The sequence below is a fragment of the Aythya fuligula genome, chromosome 6 (genome assembly GCF_009819795.1).
Source record: "Aythya fuligula isolate bAytFul2 chromosome 6, bAytFul2.pri, whole genome shotgun sequence".
NCBI classification, from domain to species: domain Eukaryota; kingdom Metazoa; phylum Chordata; class Aves; order Anseriformes; family Anatidae; genus Aythya; species Aythya fuligula.
In genome coordinates this window covers 33,544,229-33,559,506 of record NC_045564.1, presented here as the reverse complement: position 1 = coordinate 33,559,506, position 15,278 = coordinate 33,544,229, and the positions used below count along the sequence as shown (strand labels likewise).

The window sequence follows — 15,278 nt, the reverse complement described above, 5'->3', positions numbered from 1 at the left end:
TGCAGAGACCTCTCCTCCTCCCTCCCAGCTGGGCTGGGTTTGCCGTGTGTAGTCAACATGAGGACAAGGGGAGAAAAAGCAGCGAAGTGAAGCATGCTGCTGGCACCCTGGAGAAAATATCCCCTTCCGGGTATTGAGCAGCAATGAAGTGCACATCAAAATTGTTTAGACATTTCGATCCATATTCAGCTATCAGAATTTTGGCTGAAATTCAGCTGAGCTGTAAACAAACTCAGACACAAGCCACAAACATCTTATCTACACTAATGAGGTGTCGCCCTTTGCTGACTGGAAGGAGATCTGCCAAGATTTTTTCTGGAGCATGATTTGGAAATACGAAGTCTCTGTTTAGTGAAATAACATATTCAAGCTCTTGTTATCATGGGTGATAGCAACACATGTATCTCACTGCCAGTCCAGCAGTCCTGCTCTCCTTGGTGCGTGACTGGTGGACAGTGAGGAGCTGCTATACCTCAAACAGCAGCTGAAAGGTTATCTGCTTCCACCCCAGACGGGAGGAACAGGTGAAACAGATTTATTTAGAAATTTTTAATCCAAAACCATGCATATACTCTGGCTAATTTGATGGTTAAGCCTGATTCAGATTAAGTTTGTAGCAATGGGTGAGCCTGGCACACAGGGAACTGGCACTGGTGAATGTGAAACCACAGTCTCAGGGCACCAAAAACCCAGACTGTGTTTCTTTAACTGCTGGAGAAAGGGCAGAGAAAAGAAGGAAGCAAAGGCCTCCCTGGTTATCTCACTAATGCAACAGCAGAGAAATGGCTGGGCTAATTTTGTTGCACTTAATGCTTGCCTCCTGCTGCTGACATCTCCCCAGGCTTTGGACGTGTCCTGTGCCAGTGCCACCCGGTGCCAGCGCTGTGTTCCCTGCATCCTTCCCCTGCAGCAGTGCAGGCAGGTGGCACAGACAAGCCAGCCATTCCTGGAAGGCTTCATCATCACGACCAGCCGGCACTTCTCAGGTATCGGGACTCGTAACGTTGTTTGATCTAGCACAGTCTATTGACCCGAGCACGGAGACTTGGAGATTTATAAAATCACATTTTTATTACTGATTCAGTCATGCACATACATATTTATAGACTTTTAAAAATCTTTGTAATTGATCGAGTAGGGCAGCACATTCAATTTTAATACAAGGGATTACTTGCAGTCCCTGTAGAACCACCATTGGTATGCAGAGGAGGCAGTTTAAAACATTTACAACGGAGTTGCTTTTTTGGCTGTCTTATGCTTATTACCAGCTTTGGCCTAGGCAGCAGTTACAGCTAGATTTGTCTCCTTTGATCTCTACAATCTGCATGAAAACACGCATTAAAAACAAGAAGGAATGTGTGCCTTTTCAAGCCTGACTTTACTTACACGTCATCAGCTCTTGTACCTTCTGCTTATCAGATCACATCTCATATCTTTTGCTTAAAAAGCTGTTCCTCCCAACCCCAGTTTGTTCAGTTTTTGAGTGTTAACAAGCAGCATGATTAATCTCAGTCCCAAACCCACTCGTATATTTTGCTTAGGTTTTGTGTACAGACTCAGAATTTGGCTACTTAATGAGAAAGACTTGATTTCATGTTAAACCCTTTTAGACAGTAAGTGAATTAAGCAGTGACCTGTAAGCCTTGTTTGCTGTTATGGATTCTGGAAAGCAGATTGGAAACACATTCATTATCTGCGCAAGAGCTCAAGACTGTGATCAACTGAAAAACAAAAATCAAAAAGAAATTTAAACGAACACTGATTTACAGAAGAGGCACTTTTTTGTTATTGTGCATGGTCAAGGCTGGGGCCAGTGAAGAGAATCACAGGGGTTGTTGACAAAGAACTGTGAATAACACAGACATTATCTAAACTTTTGGGAAAAAAATGTCTGCTGTGAGTTAAGTCAATAAAGCCAACAGGGCAGAGATTTCTCATTGAATGGTTATCCAAACTGACACCATATTTAAGCCTTCTGAGGTTTTTGTAGTCAAAGGTTTGGGAAACAGAGTGGACAGAAACATTGGCTGTTAGGACACATGTATCCACCGAAATCTGGATTCCTATTTGCATTATTCATGGTAACCCAGGGAAGACTTTTTAAGGTCATGCATTTTCATAGCCTTTCCTCTAAAACACCTTTAATATGCATATGAAGAGAATGCTTCCTGCTGTCTCTTTTCTAGGGTTGCACATTTTCTAGGCTATATATTTTAGATGTGTGTGCCTTGAAAGCGCTGTGCTAGAGTCCCATCTCCCCCAGCCCTGGTCTGCCAGCAGGTGATTTATCTGCCTTTAGTGCTTGTTTCACCAACTGCAAGCACCCTGCCAGTATCATTCTTTTATACAACCTGGAAACGTTATTCTGTATATGCTAATTGAAATGCATCAAATGCATCCTGTGATGAGATCAAATTAATACTTGGGGTGATGTGCACAGTAATTTACAGTAAAAGAAAGATTGAAAGATGTAAAGATGCACTGAATGTATTCCCTTTTTGTTTGATACAGATACAGCATATGTAGAGCAAATAGGTTTGAAATGATATTTTTATATGCAAATGACAGCAATTTGTATTAACTCCTATTGTGCTAGAACGTAACATTGATGTCTGATGTAAGCCTTTCTTTCTTCAGATCCTTTTTGTGTTCTTAGAGTGCATGTTTAAAGATCCTAGACACTAAACACCTCTGTGAATTACCAAACAGGAACGAGCCAGGCATGTATTGTGACAGTCTTCCAGGCGAACTGGATATCAAAGTCATCCCTTCTCTATTTTTGAAACCCGAGTCATGATTTTGGTACACCCAGGTACAGGCCAGATGACTAAACAACTTCTAGTTAAACCCTGCTAAATATCACATGGCGACTGGATTTCAAATTTGGACCTCATCATTTCTTAAGCATCTCAAAACTGCCATTTCATTTCAGAATTAACATCTTGTGTATCTAGCAGGGCTCTTGAATGGGAGTAATTGTGTATTCTTTGTTTGTTTTTAAAATTAATCCAGAAAGTTGAATTCTTAGATTGATAAGCAGCTAAAAAATGGCTAAGGAAAATATTTCTATTTTAGGAAGCTTTTAATTTAGAAAGGATTTGACCAACTAATCTCTAACTGCTCCCCAAATCTTCAAAGAACAACCAAATTCAAGCTGGAAGGAATTCTGTTTTTCCTTTTCTTGGGGACACAAAAGATGACTGACTAAATTAAAAGGGATTAAATTTGAGTTTAAACAGGACCTTACAGTGTAAGTCAGTACTACACCACAAAGCAGTGCACAGCAGCTGCACGCATGGCTGACTGCTGCTGGTCAAAGGGTAATATTGTTTCGCCTTCAAACTTAATAATAAGGCAGCATCAGTTCATGATTTTCTCCTCTTTAAGAGAGTAATTCATTTTGGAAAGCAGCATGCAGGCTTGTGTGTAGGCAGCAATGAAGTATCTGGAAGTGCCCCCGTGTGCTCCCTCATGCTAGGTGGCTTAAAAAGGAAAAAGACTTTAATTTAATTTAGAAAACTGACGTGGGCTCCCCAGTATCACGCCCATGCTGGGGTGGGCAGCGAGAAGGGGCCAGGCTGTGCTCGCAGCAGGGGGCTGTCACCCCAGGCCCCATGGCACCCCAAGGCCACGGGCAGGGGGTTTCTCTCTGGTTTTCTCCCCTCATGCTTGCTGCCAGCCTTCAGGAGCCCCGTGCTGCTCAGCCCTGCAAGCAGCAGCTCTTCCAGAGCCATAAGCCACCTTCCTCCTCTGCCTCGGCCTACACTCCTACAGGGCCTGGAAGTCAGATTTCCAGGGTCACCATGTGGAAAGCAAGCAGTGAAATGGGTTTTTTTTGGAGGCCAGCGTGGATCTTGTGATTATAATTGTTTCCCATATCCTTGCCTAGCTCTTGGACACATCCTGTTCAGATGGCGGGGTGGAAGATTGACAAGGGATCGCCAAGCCCTGCTTTTAGGCCCCTCACCGTGCAGCATGTCTGGCCTGGCAAGCCCAAAACCAGTGTCAGGACAATATCTGTGCTTTTCATTCCTCGAACAGGACATTTCCTAACACGACAGAGTTACACACCCTCTAGCAAGAGGCACATAACAGTGAAAGCTGAAATCAAGTCCAGATACACTGACTTTGTCTCTCTCTCCCCTCCGTGTCCCACGGAAGGCAGCAGTCCGCAAGCATACACACACAGCCTTCCTGGGACAGACCCATTTAACTATCTTCGTCTCTTCAGGTTGTTAGGAAATGCAGCCTGCAGTGAAGCAACAGAAAAATCTGATGCTGTATTTAACTAAGTGTGTTCATTGCCTATTAAAATGTAACTCCTCGTTTTAAAATAGGATTAATTAAAATGTACAAGAATGCAATTCAGTTACATTTTATGCTTCAGCCCAGCGCACGCTTTTTTTCATAACTCGATCCCAGAAGTAATATTCAGGGCAGCACGGCATTCTCAGTCCTGCCATTAAAAGCGCAAATGAATATAAAACCTGTTCTTTTCAAAAACTTGGCTCCAGTATTGCCATTGTTAGATTTTGCGTAACATATTACTTTGGCCATTACTGTTTTGCAAGATAATTGTATCAGTGATCTAACTTTTGACAGTATCCAAAGTGGCTGAAAATAGTTTGCTGCAGCACCTTTGTCTTTTAAAGGCCATTTGGGGCTTGTTATTTTAATCCTTGTGCAGCCTGATTTATCACTTCAAACATCTGTCAGCTGTGCTTTGTCTTGAAATTGATAGTGATAGTGTTACTGATTTTTCAACAGCAGCTGTTAGAGGTTCATTAGTTAGACTCTCAAAGGGAGTAGATAACTGTAATATTTTTCTTTGTTAATCATCTCTTACGTGCTGTAATAATTCAGAGTTTGAAATCTGCTAGAAACGTACAGCTTCTTTCTGTTTCTAACTTGTCAGAAGCATACTTTTATTCATTTAATCTGGCTAGATTATTAAAACTCTACCTCATAATGCTGTTAAAGTATTGAATAATGGCACGTGAGTGGTAAGATAGAAAATCACCTTTTTCTGTGTCGTGCTTAGCATGGAGGGAGGTCAGCTGGGTCTCGGAGTTCTCATCCAAATATGAATCAACTCCAAAGACGAGATTAAGGGCTGTTCTGTAATTGATTTTTAATTTAAAATTTATAAGGCATACAAAACCTAGATGACAACTTGAGTAAAATCAAGTTGATTTCTAACAGGTACAGCAGTTTTACATTAATGCGGTTTCCCCGACACATAAAATCGTCTTAATGGTTTACTGTGGCTCTTAAAACCTCTCTCCCCCTCAATCCTTTCATGCCCACCTCCGTCCGAGTGCCCTGGTGACTCCTGCTCGGAGCTTTGTGGGACTGGGGCAGCCATGAACTCTCCTGCTGTTCAGAGCCTATCAGTGCTACCACTGGTTCAAACAGCAGTGCTCACCAACAGATAATTACACTTTGAAATTAGTATTTTAATGAACTGATCTCCACAAATGTAAAGCGAAGTCTCCCAGGCATTAAAGAAATAAGCAGGAGGGAGAATTATTAACTGTAAAGTTCAACAGACAGCAGGTCAGCAGGTGCTGTGTTGGCAAAGGACTCGAAGTGGTTCCATTTCAATTTGCTGTCGGAGGAAGCTTTTTTAGGTATTAGTCCTGCAAGCCGCTGAGCAGCATCTGCAAGTGGCATGGTGGAGGTTGAAAGCACCTGGGACATCTCACAGGCTTACCAGACAAAAGAAATGTCTTCTAAAAATACCTAAATATTGGTTGGGAGGCCAGATTCATCCTAAAGGACAAGTCTCAGTCCCGTGAGCTGATACATGTCCATAGCACCAGCTAAGCTCCATACAAAATAGGTTTCATGAGCACAGCTTGAACTTCCAGCAGCTGAACACGGTGATTCAAAGAGCACCTGAAGCTCTTTGCAGGTGCCCAGGGAGCAAGGCCAGAGACCTCAGGGGGCTCGGTGCAGCCTCCCCAGTGGTTGAGGTGTTCCCTTCTGAAAGCTGGACTGGTGCCCTGGCCTTGCTGGCAGCAGGCAGGGTGGTCAGGGAGAGGCTGTGAGGAGGACAGGAGCAAATGGGGCCAGAAGGCACCCACCAGAAGCAGCATCCTGAGTGCCCAGGCAAATGGCCAGAGCCCCCAGCCCACTGCAGCAAGGAACCTGCATGCTCAGGTCAGCTTTCAGCTTCCCCTTTCCCTTACCAGGATCAGAAACTGGCCTTGAGAAAACCACACTCCCACTGTTAAAGTCAGATTTTCAGCTTTCAGCCATCTGACTTTGGAAGTCCTTCAGAAGTCCCATCTAGGCAGATTATGCCATTAGTATTTCATAGACTTGATGACCTTTTTATTTCACTTGCTGAAGGGCAGCTCATCTCTACCAGAGACGCTGCCCCGCTGAGCCCCCCCACCGCAGCATTCCCTTTCCTGGCCTCTCATCAACTACACACGCTTCTCAAATATTTTAGGTACTTACATAAGTACAGATCCCAACTAAGATTTCTTTATCTATCGTGACTGATCTAGATGTTCTGTTATGACACTGCTTTTCAGATCAGTCACGGAATGGTTTACATCTCTATTACTTCTCCACCCTTGAAAAAGAGCCGAATGCCTCACAAGTGGCAAAGAGAAAAACTACTTAGTAATACCAATATTTATATCTAATCTATGTCAGACAAAATTAGGAACCTTTTTTTTTTTTTTCTATAAACAAATAAGATACCTATTTTTTATCTCAAAGATCTCTATTTTAGCTTTAAGGGAATCTTTAATGGATTTAAGTAGAATAAGGTGAAGTCTTCAACAGCTGAGTTGTGTGCATTTTTTTTTTTTGGCAAGTAGCATTTCTCAGAGTGAATTTTCTGTTGTTTCAGCAAAAAGGTAGATCAATGCAATACACGGATATCATTTAAAAGCCATCTATGCAATTTATCCAATTGAAGCTGGAGGGAACAGTTAAGCTGAAACTACTAGTAGGGGTTATGGGTAAAATGGCAAATGCTTTCCACAGATACCTTTCTGGAAAAAGAATTAATTACAGGCTTCCCTTTTTTTTTTTTTTTTTTTTTTTTTTTTTAATTTTCCTTCTCTATTCTTTTGCTTCTTTCTCCCCCACAAATTTCTTTCCTTATTGAAGTGCTGTTTTAGTAAAGTACTATTTTGCTTTCTCACAAAAAGTGGATAATTTTATTTTATTTTTTTTTCTCTAAAATATGATATCAAGGATACATTTTGTTGAAAAATATGCCATGAAATCATGGTCTGAATTGGAACTTCTCTCAGCATGCCCATTTGTTTTAGACTGATATGTTTGTCTGTAGGTTATTTGAATGATAGCTATATTCTCGTTAAAGCAAAGATTTCTACCTGTTACCTTCCCTAGCCTTCAGGGGTACATAGATGTAGATAGAGGTTTTCTCTCTCAGATCTTTTGCAGAAAAATGGCAAAGCGCCTTTCAGTGGCGCTCAGCGAACCCACTTTATTCAGTTCCCGTATTTCTGCCGTGAGAATAAAAGAGGAACTTGCCGTATTGTAGTGGGGGAAATGGTGCTGAGTCTGCACATTTGCTTTTATGTTTCCAATTTATGTTTTCTGCCTTACCTTCCGTGACAGTCTGAAACTCCTGAAAGGCAGAAGGCTAAGCAGTTAAAGAAAGCTTCGGGCTGGCTGTTACTGTCATATCTCCTTCAGGTATTTAAGTTTATATTCGTGTTTATCAGGATTCATTGAATTTCAGGCAATGATATGCAGTGTCAGAAAATACAAATATTCACAATTAATATACAGTCCCATTGACTCACTCCCCATTTTCTTCCTGTGACATCCCCATTTCACTGCTCTGACACTTTCCCAGAGCTGCTGGGGGGGTTCGGTGCAGGAGGGCATCACACTGCCCATGGCTGGCAGCAGCAAGCAGAGCGGCCCCAAGCACAGCATCCCTCTGTGAGAGGCATCTTCTTGCAGGATTCCTTTACAGGCAGGAAGTTTAATGGGCTGTAAGGTTCAGTTGTGCCTGATCTTTGCCTCCACTTGCGATGCCTTCTGTCATTCCTTTAATTTTTGGAAGTTGTGAAAAATGTATTTCCTTCCTCAGTCTGCTCCTGTCCACCAGCTCAAGGGCTGCCATGCCATGGGGCTGGTCCAGGGACACCCCTGGCTCTGGCTAGGGCATGCCGCGGCCACCCCAAGCACCCTCAGGTCACCCAGCACCTCCTCCGTCACCACAGCAGAAGAATTCAGCTCGGGAAGTAAAGCCAGCAGTCAAACACAGAGCCTTTTGTTAGCTTCACTTCATCTCCAAGTCATTTTGTACTTTCCTCACAGCTGAAGCGAAAGGCAGAAGTTAGCTGCGCTCCTTTGCAGCTCTCGATATTTTCCCGGTATGTGAGCCGCATTCCCTGCTGCCAGGCCCTCAGGTATTTACAGACACTTTTGAACTTAATAATTTCTAATAAAGTAGCTTATCTCAACTCCTCTATCTGATTTAAAACAGCTCCTGGGAAAAGACACAAGCCCCAGATCATGGCAGGATGCTCAGTGCTTCCTGCAATGAGCTCAGCCCCCAACTGCTGTAGCTGCAGCCGCGTGTCCATGGCTTGGTGTATCAGGACCAGGGCCCTCAGCTGACTGCAAAGTCCAGTGGAGGAGGAATCGGTGCAAAACCTTGGACCTGCCTGGCACTGAAACCTCTTCAACTCTGAGCAAGCAGCGACTCGTTCCTTGGTGCAGGCTGACCTGCACGATCTCTTATTTTGTTTTCTCAAGGGAAATCCAAACATTTCCCAGCAGCATTTCTGGGAGAAGGGAAGCAAAATCAAAGTTTATGAAGCAAAAACCTGAACATAAGTTTGGGCTGCTGAAGATCCGAGTATCCAAAAGAATTTTTCCTTTAACAACCCCAGTTGTTAATTCAAAGCTTTCATTCCTAGCAGAAGCTGCAGTGGTAAATGAGAGTTAAACCACCTTACAATTGCAGCTCATGTGCTTATAACATCCTGCAAAATGAGGCTGTGACTGGATGGGACAAACGTGGCTCTTAAACATAGTCCTGCTAAAAGACGTTGCTTAATTCCTAAATTCCTTGAAGCATTCCTGACAGCAGTCGCATCTGCTGCCATAAAACCCATCGCGGCCTCTGCCTTTGAGAAAAACGTATTTAATAATCGGTAAAGTTCAAACTCAGCTTGTTGTGATGAATTATTAGGAGCCGTCATCATTTTCTTGCAAAAAAAAAGGTTATAATGGAACACAATTTTATGTTTTTCCATTTAATTGATGACGGTCTGAGTTTTTATTAATCTTCCTGGGCTCTGGTGTAAGATGCTGAAAAAGCTAATATGAGATCATTGTATCTGGTTAATGTGTGTGCTTTGCAAAATTGATAAGGCCTGTCAAGACATAAATTATTTAAAATTTGATAAATGTGTTGAAATCATTGAATTTTCAAACAGATAAAGCAGAGCTATTTCTCTTCCTTCTACCCCCCCATTCACAGCAAGGTTTTCGTGAGGCCGCTCAATGATTCTGCTTTATTCTTGCAGCGCGTGGCTTGCAAGATGCTGAGATTAGCACGAGGCAGCCAAGACAGCATCCTCTGCAGCTACAGCAGTGAGATGAATACAAACCCTCGCGATGCAGCGGCAGGGCTGGGACCAGAAGAGAGCTCGGAGCCCACTGGAAGCTCCCCCAGGATGAGTTTTTCTCTTGTCTGCGGGATAAAAACGCTCACCGCAGCACGGGCAAGTGGCAGACTGGTGCTTCAGAGCAGTTTATCCCACCAGACCTATTTATTTCAGCTAATTGCTGGCGGTTTTTAAATGATTCCTGGCAGGGCAGAAGCTACAGAAATGATTGCTGGTGATTGATGACTAACCTGGATCAAGTCCCCAAAGCATCAGAACTGTTAACTCTTGCATGGCTGCTCCTCCTTTATTTAGTGCCTTGCCCATGGAGGAAGGTGTGGGAGCAGGTTCCAGCACAAATTTAATGGGGCAAATACAAAAAATACAGCATTTACTGATACTGGCGTTGCTTCAGCACAGACTAATTTCTTAAAAATAGTTCACAGGGACCTCATTCAACCCTGTGCCTCTCTGCCATGATCTGAATCGTTCACGGAAGGGAAAGGCCTTGAAGAGAAATCACAATCATTCAAAGAAGCATGCAGGAAGAGCCAGTGGTTTGAGTGAAAACCACACAAATAAACACGATGCTATGCTTTGGTCTGAACTGCTTCTGTGGGTAGTGTACCCCACCAAAAGAGCAAGGCGTGTTGTGGGTTCTGCACAGTGTGACAGGTCCAAGATAATGCCCAGTACAGGAAAGTATCTGTGGTCTGATAGAAATTTGGGGGTAACCGGGTGACAGTTTACAGCCTCTGTAATACAGAAAATAGATGAGGCGATTTCCTCTGCTTGGGAATTGATGGGTTGGAGGGAATGGGAAAATGCAGGTGCAGCAGAGGAGAACTACAGCCACAGCCATCTATTTAAATGTATATACAAACTTCCCTAAGCTAGTATTTTTTTCAAATACCTTCCTAGCAATATTTTCCACTATAGAGAAGCACCGTAGTGAGATGGGAAGATGCTGAGGAGGTCATTTTTTCCAGCACGCTCTGCATTCTTTTAATACAGATTTTTTTATTTCCTGGAAATTGCTAACCAAAGTGAATAACCAGCTGAACAAAACGCATCGGCCCATCCCTGCTAATAGCAAAAGGCTGTCATCACGTGAGGGGTCTGTGCAATGCGTAGCAGCAAATGATGGGTTAGGGTTTGGTTCTCTCGTGTTGCAGAAAGCTTTATTTAAAATAGCAAAGTCTGTGCACACACACAAAGGGTTTTGTACAAATATTATTCATGTTTCTGAACAAGGTGCCCTCACTCGTGCTCCTGTGCTGGGCACCGAGCAGAACCAGGCTTTTCTTTGTTAGGCACTGTTTATTGAACGTTTGCAGAACACCACAAATGTACCATCCAGGGCTTGCAAAGTCCCCTTTCCTGTGACTGACTGAGCCGATGACTTTTTCAGCCCCTGAGCCTTGTTCCTACAGCAAGATGAGGGAAGAGGGCAGCAGCAGGAGGAGGCAGAGTCAAGAGTTAAGGCTGCCCAAGTCCTGTAGTCTTCAACCTGTTTGAGAGAGGAGGGAAAAAATACTTATTTTAAGGAAGCAGCAGCGATTATTGGGTGCTGTATGTGCCCTAAACAGGAATATTGCATCCTCATGATTCAACACATTAATGGTTTTGTATTCCTGTGTTATGAAAGCCAGTTCATTGCCACATGAACCAGCCCATGTCTCTGCAGCTCCAGCGGCAGGTCTCACTGTGAGCGTACCAGCTGCTCCTTCACTGCAACACATACACAATTAAACGTCGTGGCAGTGGCTTGGCATGGCACAACTCCGCAATTCCACCACCATGGCTGTGAAATAACTGTGCCCTAATACCTTCCTGATGTGACAATCCTGACTTGTTTTATCATGCGGTAATGTTTCCCATTCCTTAGCTCCCCCGAACCTTATACTACATATTTCTTCTTTTTATGGCGGAGCCTGCGGAAAGAAGCACTTACGAAAGCAATGCTCTGCTATCTCATTTGGAGTGAGCGCCCCCAGAAGAGCCATACGCCGAGCATTACCGCTAACACATGGCTCAATGCCCTCTAGATCTCTTCCTAAAAGGAAGGGGAGGAAAGCCAAAGAGCCGCTGCACACATACCAATAAGCACTGCAGAAGGAAAGCAGCCCAGAAGGACGGCTGTGTGCATCCCTGTGCCCTTGCCAAAGGACAGGCAGAGCGGTGTGCGGACACAAAGCCAGGTCCTCCTGCGCACCGAGCGGCTTTGGGGCCAGCAGTGCTCCTTCACCTCACCCCCTGCAGTCCTCAGCCGGGTACCAGTTGTGGGTACCTGTGCCTCCAAGTGGTTGTTAGCACTTCAAATAGGAGCAAAAGCTTCTGGACTTTCAGCCCTATCCCCACTGGAGCCTGGGGCTGCCACACGATGGCATCCCACCTTCATCACCACTGCATCCTCGGTGCCAGCCCCGGCCTGCAGCGGGGAGCTCCCAGCTGCTCCCAGTGCCACCTGGCTCACCTTCAGACCTTGGGCTGGCTTAGCAGTGGCTGAGGACCCATGCATAAACATGCGGTGTTGCACCGGGAGCTTTCCATCACCGTGACAGCTTCCCCCAGCATCGCTATGACAGCAGTATTCGTGGTGGTGCAGATAAGCATCCGTCTCTGCTTCCATTAGGATCTCCTATTTTCCCAAGTTCGTAGCTCAGCCATAAAAAACGTAGCATGGAGGCAGAGACTTGACATACAAGGTCTCAGGCTGAGAGTGATGGCTGGTGTCTTTTTCCCCCTTTCCAACCTAAGGAAGAAAATAATTTACCTACGGAGGGGTGCTCCTTCCTCCCCAGCAAACCATGCCAGGAGGAGGAGGAAGGAGCTTTTCTTTGGGGGTGGAACACTCTACAACTCAGTTATTTCCCTATTTAGCTGCTTTTCATGCCGTTCATGCAATGGGTAGCGTGTTGGTGAATGATAATGCAGCTGAAAAGCTTCTCTTTGTACGTGAGGATACTGATGTAGGATAGCCCTGAGGAGGACTACCTTGCAAATATGTTTTACAAAATTTATGTTTAAGACTTCAAGGGCTTTAAAACAAGTCAAATGTCCACTTCTAGCCTGTCAAAACACACGTCCTACCTCTGATTTCCTGACTACACGCTCAACTTCTGTCTTTTCAACAGGACTCCCCTCTCAGGGTGTGCAGGAAGAATGTACCTGGGCAGTATCTGTGTGCATTGAATCGGGAACCTGATATTTACTGAGACACATGGGTCAGAAAGCTAACACTGTCACTGCTACGAATTGTTATTTGCTCTCTGACTGCAAACTATTTTGCATTAGACATAGCTTGGCCTAGTCATGTTACTGAAAAATGATGAGACGTGCTCTACAAGTGAAGTTGCTCAGCTCCTCATGCAGGTTAGGCCTTGCAAAATACACGCAGCTTAGCACCTGCAACCAACGCACCAAAAGCTATGATTATGTTCACAGTCTGACTCAAACTGAGAGCACGAGTGGGCATACCAAGTTAGGTATGCCAATGGAAGAGACAAGACCAAAAATACAAATGTATAATAAACATTTTATTGTACAGATAGGAGGATTTTAAGCATTTGGCAGGTTAACTACGCAGAAAAAGAAAACAGAATGGAAAAAAAAAATCTGCTTTTGTCTGTCACCCCATCTTTTAGCAGAGGTACTGCTTTGCTGTTTGGGTTTTCTTCTGTCCTTAGGCATGGTTTTATCTAACACATCTGAGAGCAGTGTGTGCTTGCCTTGCTTGACACGTGACAGTCCTCGACCTGTCCAGAGATTTATGCATTTGTTCCCCTGGATGGCTCCCATTGAGCTTTTTGCATCTGCCGTAAGCTATTGTGAATAAAATCCTTGAGCTTTCATGGGGCAATAGAAATTACTCATTACAGAAGTCCGTGTGACTGAACTGGCACAGATGTGGTTCAGTCCCCACTGATATAAAAAGAAATATTAATAGCTCCTTTCGGATCTTGACATTTTTATTTTCATACTTCATGCCATTCTTTTTCTGTTTTGAAACAGGTATTTTGTGACGCTAATCAAGTCGTACAAGCCACGGACGTGCTGGACTGGGAAGACAAGGATGCTGCAGAGACATTGGTCGACAACGTGGTCCACTCCAGGATCATCAATCCCTTACGCCTGTTTGTTAAGCCATCTCCAGTACTGAAACACGGCCAGGTGTCCTACTCAGACAGCACAGAAAACTTTTGGGATTGGTTGTCCAACATCACGGAGGTTCAGGAATCTCTTGCACGAACTAAACGCAGACCTATAGTAAAAACTGGGAAATTCAAGAAGATGTTTGGATGGGGCGACTTCCACTCTAACATCAAAACTGTTAAACTGAACCTCCTGATCACAGGGAAAATCGTTGATCATGGCAACGGCACCTTCAGCGTTTATTTCCGACATAACTCCACAGGTCTCGGGAACGTTTCTGTAAGCCTGGTGCCACCTTCCAAGGTGGTTGAGTTTGAGTCGTCTCCACAGTCAACGCTGGAGACCAAGGAATCCAAGTCCTTCAATTGCCGGATCGAGTACGAAAAAACAGATCGCGCTAAAAAAACTGCCTTGTGCAATTTCGACCCCTCCAAGATCTGCTATCAAGAGCAGACTCAAAGCCATGTCTCCTGGTTGTGTTCTAAACCCTTTAAAGTTATCTGCATTTACATTGCTTTTTACAGCGTAGATTACAAACTGGTGCAGAAGGTCTGTCCTGATTACAACTACCATAGCGAGACTCCGTACCTGTCCTCTGGCTGAGACAGCCGCCAGTAACTGTAAAGATCCAGCATCAGTCATAAAAATCAGCATTCCCATTAACCTTCTGGAGAAATATGTTTTCCTAGCAGGTTAAAAAGTCTTTTAAAACTGTAGCTGTGTTTGTGCTGTATCGTAAATAATCAAACTGTTTATGTAACAATCATTTTCATTTGAGACCATTGCACTTTAGCACTCTCATCGTTCACAAGGGAACCACCAGGCAGACACATTATGAAAAAAAAAAAAATAAAGCAAATTTTGTCTGTAATGAGCATTGATCATGAAAATAATTCTTTTTTAAAGAAGACTCAACAGCAGAGAGATTATCTTTTACTTGAATTGGACAACACTTAGCAGGAAACGATCCTGTTTCTCATTGGGAACTTTAGGAGGTGACAATATAAAGAACAAGTGATTCTCAGCTGCTTATATGGAAACCCAAATAAACAGCTCTCCCTCTAATTTCACAAAGAATGTTATACACACAGGGCTCAAAGGATCAAGTCTAAATATTGAAAGTGTTATTTCTAGGAAAAAGAAAAGGAAGCTGCATTTCTATGAGTTGTAGTAGTTGTATGTATTCGTTGAAGTGAAGAGTGAGTAGTTCTTCCTTCAGACTTTTACCCATGGATATGCAATGATGTAATTAAACACTGATGAGTTTTAGTTTATTAGACCCACCAGGTGTGCAGGTTTGGTGTACATTTCTTCCTTCTGTGGTCATCACTGGTTTTGATCATTCTTAAGTGTTTGCACACTTGTACTAGTTTCATGGTGAGAGTATACATACCCTGGAAAAAGATAATCTCTGTTTAAGTCTGAAAATTGTAACAGGGGCTGGTTTCCCCTCAAGGGAAGCAATTGTCTTGCTACCACTATACTGTGGCGAAGAAAATACATCGCAGT

The 15,278-nt window shown here is 43.7% G+C and overlaps 1 protein-coding gene across 1 annotated transcript in view; it reads left to right on the top strand.

Annotated features, from left to right (window-relative positions):
* NXPH2 (neurexophilin 2) overlaps positions 1-14,617 on the top strand; it is a 33,282-nt gene extending 18,665 nt beyond the window's left edge. The window contains exon 2 of the mRNA XM_032190064.1: positions 13,629-14,617. Coding sequence (XP_032045955.1) covers positions 13,629-14,372 — 744 coding nt within the window. The 3' untranslated portion in view covers positions 14,373-14,617. The remainder of the gene's footprint in view (positions 1-13,628) is intronic.
* The last annotated feature ends 661 nt before the right edge of the window (positions 14,618-15,278 follow it).